The sequence below is a fragment of the Octopus sinensis genome, linkage group LG2 (assembly GCF_006345805.1).
Source record: "Octopus sinensis linkage group LG2, ASM634580v1, whole genome shotgun sequence".
Lineage (NCBI taxonomy): Eukaryota > Metazoa > Mollusca > Cephalopoda > Octopoda > Octopodidae > Octopus > Octopus sinensis.
The window spans coordinates 48370641-48394582 of NC_042998.1; the positions used below are offsets into that span (position 1 = coordinate 48370641).

The following is a 23942-nucleotide window of genomic DNA, read 5'->3' on the forward strand; positions in this document are numbered from 1 at the left end:
GAGTCCTAGGACGTATATGAGACCGGGATCAGGACATTCCTCCCAAACGAGACTCCAGTCTGCTACAGGGTTATTCTGAATGGACTGATGCAATGAAAAATGAAGTTTTTTTGCTTAAGAGTTCAACGCACCGCTCGGTTCAGCAGTCGAAGCCATGATCTTGTGATCGTGCAAACACTCTAACCAAAGCTGCGTGTTTGTTCCTTGCGAGGGTGATGGAATAAAGGGCAACGGGAGGAAAAATCTACGATTCTTTTGTTACAGATGTAGAAAGCGTCCCTTCTTCAAAATATTGGTTTCAAATTTTGGCACAAGTTCGTAGGAGGGAGTAAGTCGATTATATCAACCCCAATACTCAACTTGGTACTCGTTATATCGACCCCGAAAGGATGAAAGACAAAGTCAACCTCGGCGGAATTTGAATTCAGAACGTAAAAACGGTCGAAGTGCCACTAAGATTTTGCCCAGCGTGTCGATGATTCTGCCAGCACGCCACATTAATACCTTCTTCAAAAAATCATGATATTATAACACTCGAGATCTAGCATGAATGCATGCAACAGAATGGCCTCCCTTAAAAGTACCAGGGAACACACCCCACCACCTACAAAATATACTACAGCGGAAAACGATGCCGATTTACAATAAAGTAGGGTTGTTCGTGATAATAATAGGATCTTTTCGGTTTGAACGACAGTTTTTTAAAATAATTTCCACGTAACTAAACACTTTTAAACTTCGTATACTGGTAGAATGGGTTTATAAAACATCTTTTTCTCTTGGCTTTATTGAGAAAATTGTATAGTTTGTAAGATATTTGTTGTTTCTTTTTCTTCAATTTCTGCAATTTCAACCAATCAATGACGTCTATTGAGGTAAAAACATTCTGTGCCGTATGAATACAGATTGGGTTTATTTACATCTGTGAAGAAAAAAAGATACCCTTCCCTCCACCCTTAACCCTAACCCTAACTAACCCTAACACTAAAACAGATTGAAATGCGATAGATCGATACTAGGGTCATAATTATGGGCGACAATTTCATATGACACCGCTAGAAAAACTGCCGTTCAAACCGAAAAGATCGTAATAATGGTCGTAGAGGTGGAGACGGCGGCGGTTGTGGTTGTGGTGGTGGTGGCGATGGTAGTAGTAGTAGCTACCACTACTACCATTGCCACCACCACCAGTTGCTGTTGCCGATAGCATCAGGTATAGTGCAGAGGTGGACGATGCTAGCTGTTTATAATCTGCTACTAATGTAAATAAATTTGAAGCAACATTAACTTTTTCTTTCATACCGGAATTTATATGTACCGACCAAACCTCGTTCTGCTTCTAAACACCAAATCGTGTGTAAGTATGAGCTACAGCTGTCGTATAAGAAGTAATAAACTATCCAATGTCCAAACAGGCCATTAACCCTTGTTGTCACGAAACAATATACAAGCTTTCTGCCCCGATCACGATTGGAATATTGCTATCCTATAATGATGAAAAAGTTGCACTCTGCATGAACTTCTGATATCGTATATTAAGAAATAAATTGTTTCACTCGAGAATGGACAACTATTGTTACACATGAAGCAATATACCACCCTCCATTCCACCCGAACATATTCTATTGCTCCGTTCATTAAATCAATTCCTACACGTACATATATACGTACGGATACGTGCGCACACACACACACACACACACACACACACCACACACACACACACACACACGCACACACAAACATCTATCATATATATATATGCATATTATGCATAACACATACAAGTATCTGTCTATTTATCTATCGATCTATCGATCTATCAATCTATCTATATTTCTCTCTCTCTCTCTATATATATATATAAATATATATATATATTTAATGTGTGTGTGTGCATGTATGTATGTATAATATTTATTATATTATATATATGTATACAGAGTGAGAGTGAAAGTATATATATATATATATATATATATATATATATATATATACGTATAGACGGGGAGCGAGATAAAGAGATTTTCTCTAGCTGTATAAACAAAATGAATGGGAGAGAATGTGTAGTTTTAACCCCATAACCTCATCGAAGCTGAATGAGATTCAAATAGATGGAAGTCGCAAAACTTCTGAGCCAATGCAATACAAAAACTATGAGATATGAATCACTATTTCAACCTCCATTACTAATTCTGTTAAGTATATTTAGAAGGCTATCTATCCATATGACAGATCAGTCATTCATCGAATCTTAGCTCGCTTCTGTTTTTGCCACTGTTTCTTCATTGGACAGCAAATTTAGAGGTTATTAGTGATAAAGTTGTAACGTTCACATCAGCTAACTTATAATCTGCTCCTACAATATTAACCCTTTCATTACAGTATTTATTTTGAGATGCTCCGTATTACTTTCAATTAATTTTAAATATAACCAAGAATTTAGTAAAATAACCTGGTTATCATGAAGCTAGTGTTAGGAACATAAATTGTGACTAAGGTTTGGTGAAAGATTTTAATTCAAAAACTTATGAAAACAAGACATTTGTACCACAGAGCCAGAGGTGGTATCGAAAGGGTTAACCAAGCGATGCTGCAAGTCTAAAGCTGAGACCCCACAAGCAAGCCACCCTGAATGCATTACTAATCTCATTTATTACGGTATCAATCGTTTTCTCTCTATCCCTCACAAAAATGTACATATATATACGCACACACTCTCGTCCACCTGCACTCTCATCTCTCCAAGCTATTACTTCTGCGTGACATTTATAAATAGTTATCGTCTTATATACGCATAGTCCTGCTGCTGCTGCTGTTGTTGTTGTTGTTGTTGTTGTTGTTGTTGTTGTTGTTGTTGTCTCTGCCCACTATGCTACTTATGTTTTGGTATAGCCCGGCCAGTTGATGACTCCCTTGACCCTCTACAAAATTCTAATGTATTATGCAACTTCTACCTATCCATGTAGTATATTTGTATGGTTGGTATATTTGTAATCAAATCAGTTACGATGTATAATTATGAAAAAGAGCGCGCTTGTGTGTGTGTGTAATTATGAAAAAGAGCATCGAGTTTCGATCAATGAATTTCTAGGTTATGGACCCAACACGTTTCCATTACCTCATTTCGCTCAACGCGTGGTTATGCAAATATATAGTCTGTTCCAAGTTATATTATTTCTTATTTCTTTATTGCTCACAAAGGGCCAAACATAGAGGGGACAAACAAGGACAGACAAGACAAACGGATTAAGTCAATTACATCGACCCCAGTGCGTAACTGGTACTTAATTTATCGACCCCGAAAGGATGAAGGACAAAGTCGACCTCGGCGGAATTTGAACTCAGAACGTAACGGCAGACAAAATACCGCAAAGCATTTCGCCCGGTGTGCTAAAGTTTCTTATTTCTTTATTGCCCACAAGGGGCCAAACATAGAGGAGAGAAACAAGGACAGACAAAGAGATTAAGTCGATTACATCGACCCCAGTGAGTATCTGGTACTTAATTTATCGACCCCAAAAGGATGAAAGGCAAAGTCGACCTCGGCGGAATTTGAACTCAGAACATAACGGCAGACGAAATACTGCTAAGCATTTCGCCCGGCGCGCTAACATTTCTAGCAGCTCGCCGCCTTTTCCGAGTTATATTATTTCTATTACATCATCCATCGTATGTTAAATATTTCTTACTCATTTCTATGCATTGTACTGTAAAATGTGTGAAATATAATGCCTACACAATACATGTTTCAGCACTGTTATGTTAATTTATTTACTGAAAGGCAACATCTCCCTCTGTTGATACTCCGAAAGTTACATTTGACAAATCACAATCATAGACTTCTGTGTTGCAAATGTCTGTGGACGTCTCTTTATTTGCCGTTTCCAGATTACTCAGAAGCAAATCAATTCTTTAAATGCTTCCTCAGTGCAGCATAGCAATCGAGCTTGCTTGTAAATGAATTAACCGAATATATTGAACGGAATAGTGTGGGTTGTAGTAAAACAAAACACTCATCTTTCATTCTTTTCCTCTTGCAAATATTTCTTAAATTGCGTCTAATTATTTCTGGTTATTTTAAACGCCGCGTGGTGGCAGAGTCGTTAGCACGCCGGACAAAAAGCTTAGCGGCATTTCATCCATCTTTATGTTTTGAGTTCAAATTTCGCTGAGGTTGACTTTGCTTTTCATCCCTTACAGGATCGATGAAATAAGTACCGGTCAAGCACTTCGGTCGATAGAATCAACTAGGATTATTCCCCCAAAATTTCAAGCTTTGTGCCTATTATATCTGGAGACTATGAAGGCAGCAAGGTGGCAGAATCGTTAGAACACCGGACAAAAGCTTAGCGGCAATTCTTTCTAGTTTTACACTCTGAGTTTCAATTCCGCCGAAGTCGATTTTACCTTTGATTTTTTTTTTCAGGGTCGATGAAATAAGTATCAGTCACGCACTGGGGGTCGATTACATCGACCCTCTCACACAAAATTTTAGGCTTTGTGCCTAAACATGAAAATCTATTATTCCTGCTTCTTGTAATACTGTGTGTGTTTTTATTCTATTTTTTTTTCTTCTGTTTTTGATTCTTTTAAAATTATTATTTGCCATAAACGATTCTACTGTATTTAACTTCTTAGCAGATATACGTTTGAGTTACCTGACTATAAATGTAATTTCTAATTTAGATAATTTCTCTGTAAACATTTCGACGGTGCTTGCAATTTCCATTAATGATATACCCATTAATGACTGGAATAAACAGCTTTATGAATATCTCAATGAGACCAGTGGGATCCGGCAAATACGGGTGAAATTGAATTCATCTTTGACACTGTAAACAAACGAACCATTTTGTAGCCTTCAGAGGAAGTTATTTATTTAATCATTTATTTATTTATTTATTTTATATTGCAACTGGTGAACAATAGCATCGTTAGTTATAGTCACCGGTTCACGTCATTTCTGATAGCTAAAGTGACAAAATTGTGTCTTAACTTGAGGCAAAACAAATATCCCAAGGTACTTTTTCGTAAATGCAACAGCTTTCGGTGTTCTCGTCGATTGTGATATGCTTCCTCGATATACATAGGTGAAAGCTACACACACACACACACACACACAAACACACAAACAAACACACTCACTCACACACACACACACACACACACACACACACACACACACACCTCATACAAATGCAGACGAGGCTGTGTGGTTAAGAAGCTCGCTTTAACACGAAATCAGAGGGAACAAGCCATCGGACGTCTCCATGCTGGTCAATGTCCATGTCTGTGGTAGATGGCAGGGCTAGGGTTTGGAAAAGAAGAGGTAAACGTTATACCGATGGCTGTGTGGTGGAGAGAGACTCATGGGGAGAACAGGGCATCGTGGTATAGGGCGGGATTGCACTCAGTCAGAGACTTGGACCGGCGGTCTGCCAAAACATTGGTCAAGGCCAGGGCAATGGAGTAACCGCTGCTCGCTACATTGACGGAGTGTTCAGCTCTCACATTGTGCAATACTTTGCCCATCATCGGAATCACGCGTTCCAACACAACACCCGTGCCCATAATACCAGGTTGACAACAGACTTCCTCCAACAGCACAACATCCAGACACTGTCATGACGTGCTTTAAGTCCGGACTTGAAATCCAAAGAAGGCTAAATGACATCCGTCTAAGGCTGACAACTGCGGCACAACACACTGCTATCTCCATGGCCTTCATCACTCGTTTGGTGTATTCAATTTACATAAGACGCCTGGCGCTTTAGGAGTGTAATTTTGCCAATAATACCTCACATGTGGTTAGACTGAACCCGCGAATAGGTGGCTGCGAAGCGAGCTTGTTAAGCAAAACAGTCATCCCTGCGCCTCTATACCCGAAACTTTGAAATGGAATGATTAATTTGAAAGCTAAGTGCCCTGGCTACCAATACAAAGCTGGGCTAGTAACAGAATACGAATCCGCAACCTTTGACCTTGTTGTCTATTATCATATCGATCATCCTTACACTTGATTGTAAATGTATCTCTTCTGTTAATCAATTATATCTAGTTCATCTGATGTTTTCTTATTATTATTTCTTCACTTTTATTAATTCTATCTCCTCCTTCTCTTTCTACCCCCTCCCTCTCTGCTATATTACTCTCTTTCTGTAGCTTTTCCCAGCATTTTCCTCACCAATCTCTCGCTATCAGTTCGTGTCTTTCTGTGGCTCTTATCAGTTCCATTGTGTTTCATTGTTTTCTCTACTATATCTACTTAATTTTCAATGACTCTACTAATCCCTTCCCCTCCTCTCTGTCTCTGTCTGTCTCCTTCTCTCTCTCTTTCTTTCTCTCTCTCTCTCTCTTTCCCTCTTTCTATTCATATTTTGGTTAATTGTTTTACTCATACACACATACACACAAACGCCCACACTTACCCTTCCCCCAGTCTCTTTTATTCTTTGCCTTATCTGTTATACATATCTTTCAACGCTTGTCTCCACTTCGGCATCCTACCTCCCGTCCCCTCCCCTTTCTACATCATCATCATCATCATCATCATCAGCAGCAGCAGCAGCAGCAGCATCAACATCAACAACAACAATTACTACTACTACTACTACTACTACTACTACTACTACTACTGCTGCTGCTGCTGCTGCTGCTGCTGCTGCTACTACTACTACTACTACTACTACTACTACTACTACTACTACTACTACTATTACTGTCTTTCCTTTTCGTGACTTTTGACTAAATTTATACTTTCAAAAGATTTCTACTAAAGTCATTTTTGTTTTTTTTCTTTTCTTCTGTTTTTATGAATTCAAAAGAATTAAATAAATCTATAATACTCAGATTTTCTCTTCGACAAAGTCTCCATATGTGATGGATTCACTTTTTTTTTTCTTCCCGATGTAATTACATGAACGTAATCAGAATTCCAACCGGGAGGTGAGGTGGGGTTCAACTGTTAAAATAAATCCATCATTAGCCGTCCAATTTATGAAAAACACAAAATTCCCATTAATTAATAATTAATAATTATAATTGCATGGAGCTGTGATGGGGGAGATATTCGTCCTGTCGAAAACCCACCTCCGCCTACCGGTTGTGACATAGTCATTTGACTTACCATGCTAATTACAAAACTAGCCACGCTATTAATTTTGCTTAAATGCACGTAATGACTGTCTTGATCAGTATTTTCTGGTGCCAAGAAATTCAGCAAATGATCTTGGATAGCCTGAAGATTTTCACTGGCAATATTTGGTTTTTCCATCTGAAAAAAAAAAAAAAAAATTCTGATTTTGATAGTTATGGCCAGTTCGACTCTTTAGAATTGACACACGCAGAGAAAGAAAATGCTTCTACTCATGAATCAAAACTAAATCACAACCTCAATAATCCGCCAGCCGAATGATTGACTCAGTTGAATGACTAAGGTACTCAATTCTGTGAAAGAAATTCAGGATTTTATAGTTGCATCCAATTATAATGTTTGCACAAGAAAATAAGATTTAGCTACACAATACAAACATTGTAGTATAAGCATGATTTTGTATATCTTATAGCAGTCGTAAATTTCCTATATTAGCATATTCATGCAACTTGAGAAAGTAATGTATGTGTCATAAATATAGTACGAAGGTTCTGAAATACAGAGTTTTACACAAATAAATCATTACATGTAACAAGGATAGCAGCACTTAAATAGTTTATGATCTTGAAAATGAAGACCGAAGTCTTATCAGAACACCTATGTAAGGCCACAGAGATGTTTAACTTGTTTGACTGTCAGTGAACTGTATTTATCTTGGTTTACTTTCTCAAATATATATTAAAATAAGGGAAGATTAGTTTCCGAAACAGTGCAGTGTCTTACAATATATAATTTTGTCACTCTTTGTTCTCGATAATTACCACGTCCATATTAACTTTACGTTTCTATCTTCTGGCGGAGACAATAAAATAACTACCAGTAATATATTGATTCGATTCGATTAAGTATATATTTGATCATGTGAAAATTATCTTACTAATAATTTCTAAGATAATATAAATCAATATATATTATATTATTAGTAGAGTAATAAGTATACAGATATCAGAAGTCTTCAAATTTATCAACGTATCGTTTCATGTCATTCAATTTTCCTATCCAAAATTAGAGGGTTTTTAAGTTGTATGATATTAGCTCTTGTGGCTCCTTAATTTCTACTGTTGTATTATTTTTTCATATCGTCTGGCATGTTTCCGAAGCATGTTTGTTTTATTAAAATAATGTCTTTCATTTCGTATAAGTTTACTGCTTGGTGGAAATAGAAAAAGAACTCTAGAGGATAAAGTTTTCAGGAGGGAAAACATTTTCGAGGTAATTTTAAGAACAAAGCTTACGAAAGCAGTCATTGAACTCATAAAGAAACACCAAATGATCAAATTAATAACAACAACAAAAACGAGAACAACAAAAGCAACAACGATAATAATATAATAATAATAATAATAATAATAATAATAATAAATAATAATAATAATAATAATAATAATGATAATGATGGTTTCAAATTTTGCCCGAAGGCAGCAATTTTGAGGGGAGGGGATAAGTCGATTACATCGACTCCAATGTTTTAATGGTACTTAATTTATCGACCCCGAAAGGATGAAAGGCAAAGTCGACCTCGGTGGAATTTGAACTCAGAACGTAGCGGAAGACGAAATACCTATTTCTTTACTACCCACAAGGGGCTAAACACAGAGAGGACAAACAAGGACAGACGAAAGGATTAAGTCCATTATATCGACCCCAATGCGTAACTGGTACTTATTTAATCGACCCCGAAAGGATGAAAGGCAAAGTCGACCTCGGCGGAATTTGAACTCAGAACGTAACGGCAGACGAAATACGGCTACGCATTTCGCCCGGCGTGCTAACGTTTCTGCCAGCTCGCCGCCAATGATGATGGTGAGGATGATGATGATGATGATTATGATGATGATGATGATGATGATGATGATGGTGATAATAATAATAATAATAATAATAATAATAATAATAATAATAATAATAATAATAAAAACAATAATAATAATGATATTATTATTATTATTATCATCATTATTATTGCTGTTGTTGTTATTTAAGTCAGGCAGTCTTTTTAATTACAATGTGCTGATAGTATAGCGTTGTTAGGGGCACAGGTTGCCTATATATCACAACCTGTGCCTTTAATATATATACAGGCAAAGGAAAGCCATATAAGAATTATTCGGCCAAAATGAAAGAAGGTACTTCCATAGTTACCTTCTCACCGCAATAACATTATCGTAGTAACATTAGCATTAATTTCCAATATTTCTCCCTTATCTTTCTTCCATTATTATGCATAGAAACAATTAAGCATTATTATATGGGAAACGTGTGAGAATCTCATAAAAAGAATGCAACTTACAGCGATTTCAAAAACCTTAGATGCGAACGAAAAATACACATCGTATATTCTAACGGTAATTTTTGCTTTGTAGTCATTTTCTTCATCTCCCATCCCGAAGTACAAGAGGTCGGATTCTTCATCACCTGTAAAAAGAGTAAAATAATAATAACAACAATGATAATGGTTTCAAATTTTGCCGCAAGGGCAGCAATTTTGGGGGAGGGGATAAGTCGATTGCATCGATCCCAGTGTTCAACTGGGGTACTTATATTATCGGCCCCGAGAGGATGAAAGGCAAAGTCAACCTCGGCGGAATTTGAACTCAGAACCTAATGGCAGATTAAATACCTATTTTTTTACTACCCACAAGGGGCTTAACACAGAGAGGACAAACAAGGACAGACAAACGGATTAAGTCCATTATATCGACCCCAGTGTGTAACTGGTACGTATTTAATCGACCCCGAAAGGATGAAAGGCAAAGTCAACCTCGGCGGAATTTGAACTCAGAACGTAGCGGCAGACGAAATACCTATTTCTTTACTGCCTACAAGGGGCTACACACAGAGGGGACAAACAAGGTCAGACAAATGGATTAAGTCGATTACATCGACTCCAGTGCGTAACTGGTACTTATTTAATCGACCCCGAAAGGATGAAAGGCAAAGTCGACCTCGACGGAATTTGAACTCAGAACGTAACGGCAGACGAAATACGGCTACGCATTTCGCCCGGCGTGCTAACGTTTCTGCTAGCTCGCCTCATAATAATTATAATGATGATAATATTAATAATAACAACAATAACTTAATAATAATAACAGCAACAACTAAATAAATAAGTAACAAATGAATAAAGATCTTAATTTCATGATTCAAATATTAGAATATTAAAACAAAAAAGTAGGAAAAAATGTTGAAAAGTTTTATGAAACTTCACAACGGAGAATTTTCATCTGAATTACATTTCCAATTTATATTTTTCAAGCATATTTTTTTATCTAACTAAGGATCCACTTAGTGGTCATTCAACATGTAATACCAAATTTCCTTGAAATCTTATCTCACCGCCTTAAGTAGGACAAATTAGGGATCTTTACCTTTTGACCTACAGATTAAAAAAATAATTTTTTGTAGCTAAACACTTTCAAACTTCGGTCACTGGTAGAATGTGTCATGTAAAACATGTTTTACTCTTAGCATTTTTTAGAAAAACTTATATTTATGAAGTAATTTCACCTTAAAGATCTCATATTTCGGTAATTTCAACCAATCAACGACGTGTATTCAGCTGAATAGAATTACTGCCATTGTTTGTCAACAACAACTATCGGCGGTGTTTTTTTTTGTATGTGTGTGCGCGCGCGCGTCTTTGTGCCTGTGTGTGCCGGGATGCAATAAAGTAAGTATTGGAGTCGATTCGTTCGGCTAAAATTCTTCAAGGCAGTGCACTAGTATGGCTGCAATATAATGACTGGAGTAAGTAAAAAAAAAATCAAAGAAAATACGTCAATGAAGTCTGTAAAAACGACGAATAAATGCGCGCGCGCACGCGTGTGTAAGAGAGAGAGAGAGAGAGAGAGAGAGAGAAGAAAGAGAGAGAGAGAAAGAAAGAGAGAGAGAGAAAGAAAGAGAGAGAGAGGTGTGGTAAGAGGAAGATAAACACAAGAGTAGCTTACTTTTGTATGACAAGACCCATTCATGAGACCCACTTGAGAAGAGAATCATGTATTTCAACTCGGCATTCTTAACAGTCGCATTTGACGTAGATTGTCGGAAAAGACTAGAGCCATCGTCAAACCAGCGGCTGCATTTCACTTGGAACAAAGTATCTAAAGCTTGTCCTTGTAATGGTGTCAATTCACAGTCTCCGCCTTTTGGTGGAATTCCAGTTATAGCATCGTAAGTTGCGTATGCTACTTTGTCCAACCAAACAACTCTAATCGCAATTCTGTATTTTGTTGCTGGTGCTACATGATCGGAACTGAGAGTGATGGACGACGTGAAGAGACCTAGATTAAAAAGAAAACAAATTAATGATATGTATACTGTTAGGTTTGTGCAAATATGGTGTCTGTATTATTTTTCTTTCATATTTTTAAAGCGTTTGTGAATTTACTCTCTCTTTTTACTCTTTTACTTGTTTCAGTCATTTTGACTGCGGCCATGCTGGAGCACCGCCTTTAGTCGAGCAAATCGACCCTGGGACTTATTCTTTTGTAAGCCCAGTACTTATTCTATCGGTCTCTTTTTGCCGAACCGCTAAGTAACGGGGACATAAGCACACCAGCATCAGTTGTCAAGCAATGCTAGGGGGACAAACACAGATACACAAACACACACAAACACATATACATATATATATATATACATATATACGACAGGCTTCTTTCAGTTTCCGTCTACCAAATCCACTCACAAGGCATTGGTCGGCCCGGGGCTATAGCAGAAGACACTTGCCCAAGATGCCACGCAGTGGGACTGAACCTGGAACCATGTGGTTGGTTAGCAAGCTACTTACCACACAGCCACTCCTGTTTACAGCAGTTATACAGGGTGGCCCAAAATTTCTTTTTTGTTTAAAGGTTTAACTGTCTCTGCTTTTTTATTATTGGTTGTTTGTCAATAAACAACGGAACCATACAGCATTTCAAAGAAAACAGCAGAATAGAAATTTGAGGGCTTGCACCATGATAGAACATATTTGAGAAGGTGATAGATTTTCTGCACCGGAGAAAAATGTGAAAAATTTTTAAAAAATAAAACAGTAGCTAGTCTGTGCCTCGTGGGGCGGTCACTCTGCAAAACTATGACTAGACACAGTTACAGATGCAGCAAAAAGAAGTGATGGTGGGGGCCACTAGATGGCTTTGGCTAAAGAGAACAGAGCTATAGTTTGCAGCTACAGGGGCGCAAGATGTGATACAATTGACCTAACTCGGCTTGGTCAACTGGGCGAAAAGACCTGATGTTAAAAGAGACGAAATCCCCGAAGACTCCAAAAACATCACTGATGATGCATTGAAAAAAGCATCTGTTAGGTCTATCTTAGCAGAGAAATAACCTAGTCATTATCATTTTTAACCACGAGTGAATTTTGAGTCACCCTACATAAGGATACTTTATCTACAAAAATGACATTAAGAGGCGGAGAGTCAGAACACTGAACGAAACACCTTGCACCTCCCCTCTGTGGGTTTGGAGTTCAACTTCTACTGAAGCAAACTTCCCTTTTATTCATTTGAAATCGATGAAATAAGCAAAGGGTTCATGGATTCAGAACTAATTTTCATTCTTAAACTCGATATCGCTCTTGTCTGTGTAAAATATAATTAGCATATATAATGAAAATTTAGGCGCACTTACGCGATGTATATAAAGTTATATATATATATAATCAAATAGGGTGATTGTAATCACCCCATGGATTTATATGGATAATACCATACAAAATTCTGGTGCCTTTGACTTAAGTACCATATTCATCTGAATCTCAATTTTGCTGAACTTATATATATATATATATATATATATATATATATATATATATATATATATATATATATATATACATACATGTATATAAATTAGAGAAGAACCACCATGAAGCAATTCAACAATGATATACTTAAATCATACCATATAGGGAAAAATTAAAGATATGATAAAACATTTACCTAAAACTAAATAAAATACGAAATAATAAATAAATAGTATAAATACTATAAAGAGTTAACAGATTTTTTTAAATACGATAAGTCATGAATTTCTTTTAAAACAATATTTTTGAATTTTGTTTGATTTATATTGTAAAAATATTGATTTCTATATTGTTACTTATAAATTATAAGTTACGATACGTATATTTATTTACCTATTATTATTATTATTATTATTATTATTATTATTATTTTATTATTATTATTATTATTATTATTATTATTATTATTATTATTATATTATTATTATTATTATTATTATTATTATTATTCTACGTTTGACTTTTGCTTTATGTCTGTACAAGTTGGCTCCAAGTCTCACCCAGAGACCTCAAGAGACAACAGGTTGGAAGTTCTGTGCCATATATTTGGGTTTTTTTTTGTTATTATTATTATTATTGTTATTATTATTATTATTATTATTATTATTATTATTATTATTATTATTATTATTCTACGTTTGACTTTTGCTTTATGTCTGTACAAGTTGGCTCCAAGTCTCACCCAGAGACCTCAAGAGACAACAGGTTGGTAGTTCTGTGCCATATATTTGGTTTTTTTTTTTTTTATTATTATTATTATTATTATTATATTATTATTATTATTATTATTATTATTATTATTATTATTATCATCATTATCATTATTATTATTATTAATATTATCATTATTATTATTATTATTATTATTATTATTATTATTATTACTTTTTTTCTTCTTCTTTCAAATTTGCTATCATTTCTTGCCGAGTGTCTTCCCGACTCCTAGGGCAAAGAAACTCATAGTATACATTGGTAGGCCATTAAACCAAACTCAGTAGTTCGTTCATTTTTTTTTTTTTTTTTAAAGTTAAATTAAAATACATGAGCAGCAACAGTTCTCACATCGACAATGCTCTTCTCAATACGTGTGATGTACCAGTTAAGACAATCTTTTGCACTTCTTGCAGGGATGGTAAGCCAGGGATCATTCTCATATAATTTTCGGTTCCCTTCTTGATCATTCCTAGTGCTCCTACGATCACTGGTATTGTAACCGCCTTGAGATGCCACATTTTCTCAATTTCAATGAGTAGGTCTTTATATTTTCTGAGCTTGTCAAACTCTTTCGCTGAGATATTATGATCACAGGGGATGCTCATGTCGATCAATAAGCAAACTTTATTGTTTTGGTCTTTCACAACAATATCTGGTTTATTGGCCTTGATGGTTCGGTCTGTATGTACTGGAAAGTCCCACAGAATGGTTACATTTTCTCCATCAGTTACAGCCTCAGGGTGGTGATTATACCACTTGTCGGCAGTTTTGATATTGTAATGCCGACTTATTAGCCAGTGGAGATATTGGCCAACTCTGTCATGTCTTAATTTATACTCCACTGGTGCTAAGACTTTACATCCAGAGATTAGGTGGTCCACTGTTTCAATCATGTCGTTGCAGAATCGGCATTTTGGGTCTGCTCCATTTTTCATCACATTGGCCTGGTAGTTCCGAGTTAATAGGCTTTGATCTTGAGCAGCCAGGATGAAACCTTCGCTCTCTGCTTTTAGCCCTGAGCTCCGTAGCCACTGATGGGTTTGCTTCTGGTCAACATCAGCTTGTTTGCTGCAGAGGTTTCTCCTCCCACCTATCAGCCAATTGCTCGTGCGCTTTTTTCATTGCCATCATTTTCACCTTCTTTGCAACAATAATTGCCGTACTTCCCTCGGGGTGTTCAGTTTGGGTATACTGCACGAGATCAATAGCAAATTTTTTGCTTTCCTTTATGATAGAATGAAGCTTCTTTCGTCTCTCGTGATTTTCCACGAGCTTTAGCATCCAGTCATTCGATATTTCGAGATATTTGGCCAGTCCAATTGTGGTTGTTTTGTAAGCTAGTTCAAATTGGATCAGGCCTCGACCTCCTTGGGCTCTGGGAAGGTAAAGGCGATCTACGTCTGCCTTTGGGTGGTGCATCCTATTACAACTCAGCAGCTTGCGTATTTTTCTATCTATATTCTTTACTTCACTCATATTCCAGTTCAACACATTGTAGCTATAAGTAACAACTGGAACTGCTAAGGAATTTATAGCTAACACCTTGTTACGTGCATTTAGTTCAGATTTCAGGACTGCACGAACTCTCCTATAACATTCCTTCCTGATTTTCTCTTTCATGCTTGTATGCTGAATACCAGAGCCTTCATTTATCCCTAAATATTTGTATGTTTGTTCTTGCTCAAGCTCTCTTATGACTGTGTCAACATCTAACACGACTGAATTTGTGGTCTTCACTTTCCCTTTCTGGAAAGTGGCCTTGGCACACTTCTCAAGTCCAAACTCCATCCCGATGTCATCGCTGAATGCTTTCACGGTGCGCAATAGGCCTTCAAGTTCATTATTGTCTTTACCATAAAGTTTTAAGTCATCCATATAAAATAGATGGCTTATTTTTTTATTGGCAATTTTATACCCATACCCTGTTCTGTTTAATTCACTTGTAAGGGGTATTAGGGCTATGCAGAATATTAAAGGTGAAAGTGAGTCACCTTGAAAAATTCCACAGTTGATGTTTTATTTTCTGAGGCAAGTACTCCATTAGAGTGGTATAATTGGAGATTCGTATTCCACAACGACATATTGTGCTTCAGGAAGTTTGAAATCACAGGGGAAATTTTGAAGATGTCCAGCGATCTCAAGATCCATGAATGCGGTATACTGTCGAAGGCCTTTTTATAGTCAATCCATGCGGTGCTGAGATTTCTGCGCTTGTTGTGACAGTTCTCAAGGATCATACGATTGATTAGCAGTTGATCTTTGCATCCGTAAGAGCCTCGGCGGCACCCTTTTTGTTCAATGGGGAAAATATCGTTCTTCTCCATGAATGCATATGTTTTCTCCGCCAGGATAGATATTAGGATTTTATACGTGGTGGATAGACAGGTTATAGGCCGATAGTTTTTTGGAAGGTTGGTTTCGTTATTCTTTGGGAGTAGGTAAGTAATGCCACTTGCTAACCATTCAGGTGTTTTCTTTGGGTCTCTCATAATTCCATTGAGCAGCTGAACTAGCTTACCGTGTGCGCATGGGAGCCTTGCGAGCCAGAAATTCGGCACCCTATCTTTACCGGGGGATTTCCAATTATGGGCCTTCGTGAGTGCCTTTCTTAGGTCTGCTATTGTGATGTCTTCCCATGCTTGTTGTTGTAAATTTTGGTAGGATCCTTCAGTTTGTATAATCCAGTCTGCATTTATGTTGTACGTCTTCTTGTCACTCCAAATCCTTTTCCAAAAGTTTTGAACTTCTTCCATGGGAGGGGGGTCTTTAACGGTTACTTTCTCCTTCCCTATTTCTCTGTAGAATTTTTTGGCATTGGATGTGAACAGCTTATTTTGCTTGTAAAACTTGTTTCTCTTCTCAAATCTTCGTATTCTTTGGGCTTTTGCTTGGACTTTTTGTTTCAGCGTTTCTTTTATTGATATCAGTTCTTCTCTTGGTGAGGATCCAAATTTTCTCTTCATCTTTCTTCCTGTTCTGGATCTTACATCATTTCCACATATTAGTTCATTTAATATTGATATTTCCCCTCTCATAAATTCAATCTCTTTTTCAATTTTACTTCTCCAGGTTTGATTTCTTCCCAGGTTTTGTTTTCTTTGTTTTTTCGGGGGCATACAGCTGGTTTCAATTGCCCTAGCAGAAGCGTAAATAATTTCATTTAACTCAGTAAAATCATATTATTATTATTATTACTATTATTATTATTATTATTATTATTATTATTATTATTATTATTATTATTATTATTATTATTATTATTATTATTATTATTATATGAACTATAATCTTAACTTATTACATATAATTTACATTGGGAAGTAGTTTTGTAAGACAAAATCTTATTGAATAGGTAGTAATTTGTTATGTAATATTGCATTTAAGTAAATATTTTTAATAATAATAGAAACTTTGGTTAATTCTATAAATGAGTGAAATAGTAAATCTATACATAAATTGAATTAATTATATAAGTTTAACTAATTTGCGTGTATATATTTGAACCATTTTTCTATTTTCAATTCTTGTATTTATAGTTTGTAGAAGTATTATGTATATAACTTACCATGAAGTTTTTTTAGTATATATTACATAATTAGAATAAGATTAAACTTAGATGTGTATTAAATAAATACATAAATAAATAATTTAATGGATATAGATTAAATTATAGTAATTTAGCTTCACTTAATGTATATTATGTATTTTAAATATTTTGTTTTAATTACTTGTACTATAATTTTTCAGTAATGATATACTATAATTTGTTATTTTCTTCTATAAGCTAAAACATATTTTCATAGATAAAATAAATGTTTCTATCTATTTATTCTATTTTTATTTACAACACATTTTTAACGAGATAAATTTATTATAAACATTAAGTCCTGCGTATTAAGTTTAAAGATTTAGTTAACAGAATATATTCAATAAGATAAATCATGTTTTTATTTTAAGACATATTGCTGAATTTTGTTCGATTTTTTAGTATAAATTACGCATTCTTATATATATTTATCTTTTCTTATAAGATAATATACGTACATTTATTTATTTTACCGTTTTTATCTTAGACCTGATGAGTGACTATATTTAAATTGAATTGATTTTATGTTATCAATTTGAAAATATAGCCACGAAAGATATGTAGTCTATTTACTAATTATATACTATTTATTTAATATTTAGTACTTTATTTAGCTTTAGGTAAATGTTTTATCGTATCTTTAATTTTTTCTATATGGTATGATTTAAATATATCATTGTTGAATTGCTTCATTGTGACTCTTCTCTAATATATACACATGTATTATATATTGTGAAATTTGATTTAGTATTACTAAATTGAAAATTTCCCTGTAAGTTTGGAATCATATTCCCTAATATTATTATTATTATGATATATATATATATATATATATGTATTTAAGTAGATGAATGAATTATCCTAGTATGGATTGGTCCATCATTTTCACGAAATTTTTGTCCTTCAAGAGCTTAAAGCCAACAGTTCTGCAGAATTTTTTGGGAGGTTCAAGTCACGAACTTGATGATTCAGCTCTACCTGGGAGAATAGCTGAGGTAAAGTCTCAAATGGAAAGTCTTGATCTCTAGTGACATCTTCAGGTGATGAATCTTCTTTGGTTGAGGGTAAAGTTGACTGAAGCAAGACATTGAAGACAGGAACAGGAAGCTCTTCATTGTGTGGAACCAGTCAAATAGCAGAGGCAAGATTAGGATAGACAAGCGTTTGTCGATTTTTCCAGTTAATACCCTTCAAATTTAGGTTACAAAAATAGCAGTCGTCCACGTGATTATAGGGCTCAATAACTTAAAAATTAGATCTGATAGGTCAAGAAGAAGGTTATATTTGGATCCAGGAGACCGATTTTGTGTAAGAATGATGTCTATTTCCTAAATGCCAAAACCTTGTAGACCAGTGTTATTTACTTAGTGTACATTTAGCTAAATATTCCGCAGACACGTATACACTCATTGTAATCATAAGGTAGAATCAGATAAACATGGTAGGGTGTGTGACAAGGCTCTACATATAAATTATAATCACGATCCTCACGAGGGCTTCCTAAAGATTTCTGTCTAGAGATTTTTACTTAAAATGGTTCGGCCAACCTGCGGCTATTATTGTTAATGATATTTTCCCAATATGGCAAACAGTGTGACCGTACCTGTACGATGTGATTGCAAAGTGAACTTATTAATCATTTGACTATGCTACGTACATGTATACATACACATACATTCACATGTACACACACATACTCTCACACACAAGTGTATGTATATGCATATATATGTATATATATGTATATATATATATATATGTATAACTCTTTGACTACTATTTCTAAATTCGGTGTGTGGTGAGGCAAATCGTTGCTAAACCCTTAATTACTTAGTATTACTTAAACTTTCCTCGAATGAGGCTTTTACATGCCGAAATCTACTCGGTGAAATTAATGATTATTCCAAATTAATTAGTTTCACCCTATATTATTACTGATAACCATATTTCATCCCAGTAAATGACCGCAACATGTTGTCTTGGCTACACGCTGGTGGGAAGGGGTTGGTGACACAAACTTTCATTCACATTTTGAATTTGGTGATACTGGTAACGGTTTTAGCTCGCTCTGATACTGAGTTGAGATGATGCCTTCTAGTATCTCGAAATTTAATATACAATTATTCATAATTGTAGTGTCCTACGCTGATGAGAAAAGAAGTTGGGTAAGTCATAATTATCTAATTCTTATGCTTTCCTAAAACTTAATTTCGAAACGTACGTCCGTAGGTGACTTAAAATTGTATGATGGATTGCCGTCATTTCCTTCTCTCTTGCCTGTCTGGGTTTGCCTTTCAAGTGCTGCGGTTTTACTGAGATCTCCCTTTTAGTAGAAAGAATAGCTATAACTCTTTGACTGCTATTTCTAAATTCGGTGTGTGGTGAGGCAAATCGTTGCTAAACCCTTAATTACTTAGTATGTATATATATATATATATATATATATATATATATATATATATATATATATATATATATATATAATTATATAGATAGATAGATATGCACACACACACACACACATATATATATATATCCTCAAGAAGTGGAGATTTTAGGTATAATTATACTAATGTATCCATCTTTGTGCAGCTGAAGATTGCTCTACATTTTAAATTGATGTAATGATTATATTGTTCAATTAAATGGATTTGCGTGAAAGGATCATGCAGCATTACCTTTTGTTATTCTTGTTGCTTATTTTGATTTTAATCACTTTACTTTGAAATTGTATGGATAATACCGTACTAAATTCTTAACATAGCGGTTCGGTGAAACAGACCGATAGAATAAGTACTAGGCTTAAAAATTAAGTCCTGGGGTCGATTTGATCGATTAAAACCCTTCATGGCTGCAGTCAAATGACTGAAAGAGGTAAAAGAATAAAATAATACAAACATACATACATACATACATACATACATACATGCATACATACATACATACATACATACATACATACAAACATACATATATGCATACATACATACCTATATATATACAAGTACCGAACCGTTTATCCGGAATCCAGAATCCGAATCACCTCCGGTCCCAAGGTTGCCGGATAAGAGGTTCTGTACCAGTATATATATATATATATATATATATATATATAATATATATATATATATATATATATATATATATATATATATATATATATATATATGTATGTATGTATGTATGTATGTATGTATGTATGTATGTATGTACGTATGTGAAGGATTTTCTCATCGCGAACGACAGCTGATGGTTCAGTAGAAGAAAGCGGTAATTACTTTCTATGGAGACGGATGTGTCTATTGAGGCCTGTTGTTGCTTTGCAGACCTTTTGGTAAATGGAACAAGTTGAGGATCATTTACGAAGCTTTTATTTATTTTTTTTTCATTGGCTGAAACTTCGAAGTCATGGATACCACTCTTCTTGAGACGTGTACACGCACAGTTACACCTATACTAGAAGATGAGTAATTCTCAGGGACGCTTGTTGCAGAAAAAATAATAGAAATTTGGGCGCTAACAGACTAGTGTACTAAGAACTCTCAATTAAATTTACAATCCGAATGACGAGAAAAGAAACTGATTATTCGAATAATAAATTCTGCTTAAAATAAAATAGTGGGGACCCTAGAGATTTTTTAATTAAAATTAATGAAATTTGTGTAATTTAAAAAAAAATAAATTACTCATTTGAATTACTCCTTCTCATTACTAAGTCATAGTTTTTAATTAATTAAACACACTTGTTTAAGTATGTTACTGCACACTTTACTATTAATTTATCATGCAGCAGTCTTACCTGAGTACTTTCTTTCCCTGCCATTCGTTATAACGATAACATAATTATGTGCATTTTCACGAAACACACGTATACACACACACACACACACAACCATGCTTAAATACACATATATGCATAACATAACCAAACCGAGGCCGTCACTCGGAAAGAAGCATGACTACGTAGTATCTATCGTATCTTCGCTAACTGCATTTTGTGTCTATATAGTCGCATGCAAGGGCAAATATTCTCTCAGCCTTTCCACCTTTAACTAAGTGGAGCATCAAAGTTGCTTTCGCTAGCTAGTTCTGTCCTTGTCTCGTCTCGTGCTGACGTGGACATTCTCTTGGCATGTCCACTCGTAACTCAATGTACTTGGCTGATAAATCAAGTACTTGGCTGATATTCATGTCATCTGAGGAAACGTAAAATGAAGTGACTCGCTAAAAGACGTAACGTACCGCTTGGCCCAGAAACGGAAGCCATAACCTTTTGATCGTAAGCTCAATACATACGTTATATATAATGGACGACTGTAACCTCAAAAAAAAAAAAAAAAAGGACAGTAGAGGCACTAAGTCAGGACACTGAACGAAACACCTTACACTCCCTCTCTATATATTTGGAGTTCAACTGCTACTGAAGCAAACTTCATTTTTATTCATTTGATATCGATGAAATAAGCACAGGGTTCATGGATTCAGAACTAATTTTTTATTCCTTAAACTCGATATCGCTCCTATCTGTGTAAAATATAATTTTAATCATATAATTTGTAGCTCAGTGTCACTTTGATGGCGTGCGCTGCTCTCCCATTCAATAATAAATATATAAGCGCATGTATGTATGTATGTATGTATATGTATGTATGTATGTATGTATGTATGTATGTATATATTTTTGTGTGTGTGTGTTGTGTGTGTGTAAGCGTGTGCGTGTGTCATCCATTTATTCTTTGTTTCATCCTCATTTTCTGGAATACTGCGTCGTGTGTTTGCATCCGCTGTAATATACATATACATACATATATTCATGCATACGTGCATGCGTACGTACGTACGTGCGTGGGTGTGCACGTATGTATGCATGTCTGTATATATATGCATGCAGCTGTAAAGTGTACGATCAAAAAAGTCTTAGCTTCAATTTACGGGCTTGGCAACGCATTATGTCTTTGAGCAAGGCACTTCATTTCAAGCTGCTGCAGATAAAATGAATATCAGCCAAATGCCGACGGATCTCTCTCTCTCCATCCAATTATCATATCCGTGGTGATCTACTAAGTAAATACTGAAAATGCCAAGAGGATGTCTATGTCAGCTCATAACTATACAGAATGCGAAGCAGTTAGAGAAAGCGTGGTAGATGCTATGAAGTCATATTCGCTTGTGAATGACAGCTGAAGTTTAGTTATAAAATGTACAAATGCGTGCGCGTATATGTATGTATGTATCGGTATTTCAGGAATTGCATTTTATTCAAGCATGTTTTCCTCTACACACAATTGTATAATATTTTTAAGCAGTTTTCTTAGCTGTTTACATTCTGTGTTCAAAGTTTGACGAGGTCAACCTTGCCTTTCATTCTTTTGGCGTTGATAAAATAAATACCAGTCAATAAGTACCAGGGTTCAAATTGTACCTATTTTATCGATTTAGAAGGGATGAAGGGCTAAGTCGACATCGGCGGAATTCGAACTCAGAACGTAAAGACGGACGAAATACCGTTGAGCGTTTTGCTCAGTATACAAACGATTCTACCAGCTTGCCGCCTTAAGAAATTTTATATATTTTTGGAGAGAGAAAGTAAGTGGCCAATATGTGTAATTGTCAAGTAATGTAATCATCTGAGTCTTATGAGAGTTTGGAACAATAATTGAATTACATTATAGTCGTAAATTCTCAATAGTTTATGACTTACGACCAGACTTTGAATAAACTGATTATATCGAATTACTGTTCTATTAAACAGAGCACATCATAGCTGATTGTTATGAAGTTTGTTTCGCAAAAGCGAGGCCCAGAGTTCGTTCGGTTCTACTAAGTGGTATTTTAGACGAGTGTGTTTTATCATAGCTTCGGCTCGCTCCAAACCTTGTGATTGAAAGTGGTGAAATATAACATGGATCGTAGCTGGAATTCTAAAGGACTAACATTGTTACAGTGATTCTGCCCGAGAATTGCATTAAGGTTACACTTGACTGAGGAATATTCGGCCACTAACACGCAAATTGAAAGAATCGATAGTACAGTTGATCGAGCAATTGAAAACTCATCATCGAAACCGACGAAGATCATATTCTTTGTTTTGTTATTTTGTTAACGAGTTAAATAGCCTGAAAAAAATGTGAAAGTAGTTGATTGGTCTGGAGGTGATAACAAGATGAAACACAGAGAAGATAACAGCGTAGTTAACGGCAGCAGCCAAAGCAGAAAAGATAAGATTAATAAATATTAAGAAAGTGTTTAATTAAAGCAATTATTAAGTGTAAATTACTAATTGTTTAAATGAAAGATCTCATATTACGATTATTATCTATCTAAAAAACTCAAGAGACACTAATTTGACTAATATACTTAACCTGAAAAAAATAAATAAATAAAAGGAAAACCGAAGTCGCCATTGTGTTAAAGATTTAGATAGAAGTAAAGATATGTGAGTAAATAGTTGGATTGTGTTGGGAATATTAAGTAGAAGACTTTGTTTACCTGAATGTTATTTAAAAATAAACTAGATGGATCGACTGTACATTCTCATGAGCGAAAGACTAAATTTGTCTCTGGGTTTAACGCACCACCTGATTCTTGGTAGTCTGTAGAGGAAGAAGTACTTCCTCCAACTCTGAGGCAAGCATTCGGAGCATGACAACTTAATACTTTGATGTCATACTTCA

General features: G+C 35.2%; 1 protein-coding gene across 1 annotated transcript in view; it reads right to left on the reverse strand.

Annotated features, from left to right (window-relative positions):
- The window catches only part of LOC118767833, a 226689-nt gene that overhangs the window by 88562 nt on the left and 114185 nt on the right, over positions 1 to 23942 (reverse strand). Inside the window, exons 4-6 of the mRNA XM_036513113.1 lie at positions 11107 to 11439; positions 9447 to 9571; positions 7130 to 7276 (exon numbers count right to left, since the gene is read on the reverse strand). Of these exons, the coding sequence (XP_036369006.1) occupies positions 7130 to 7276; positions 9447 to 9571; positions 11107 to 11439 (605 nt within the window). The remainder of the gene's footprint in view (positions 1 to 7129; positions 7277 to 9446; positions 9572 to 11106; positions 11440 to 23942) is intronic.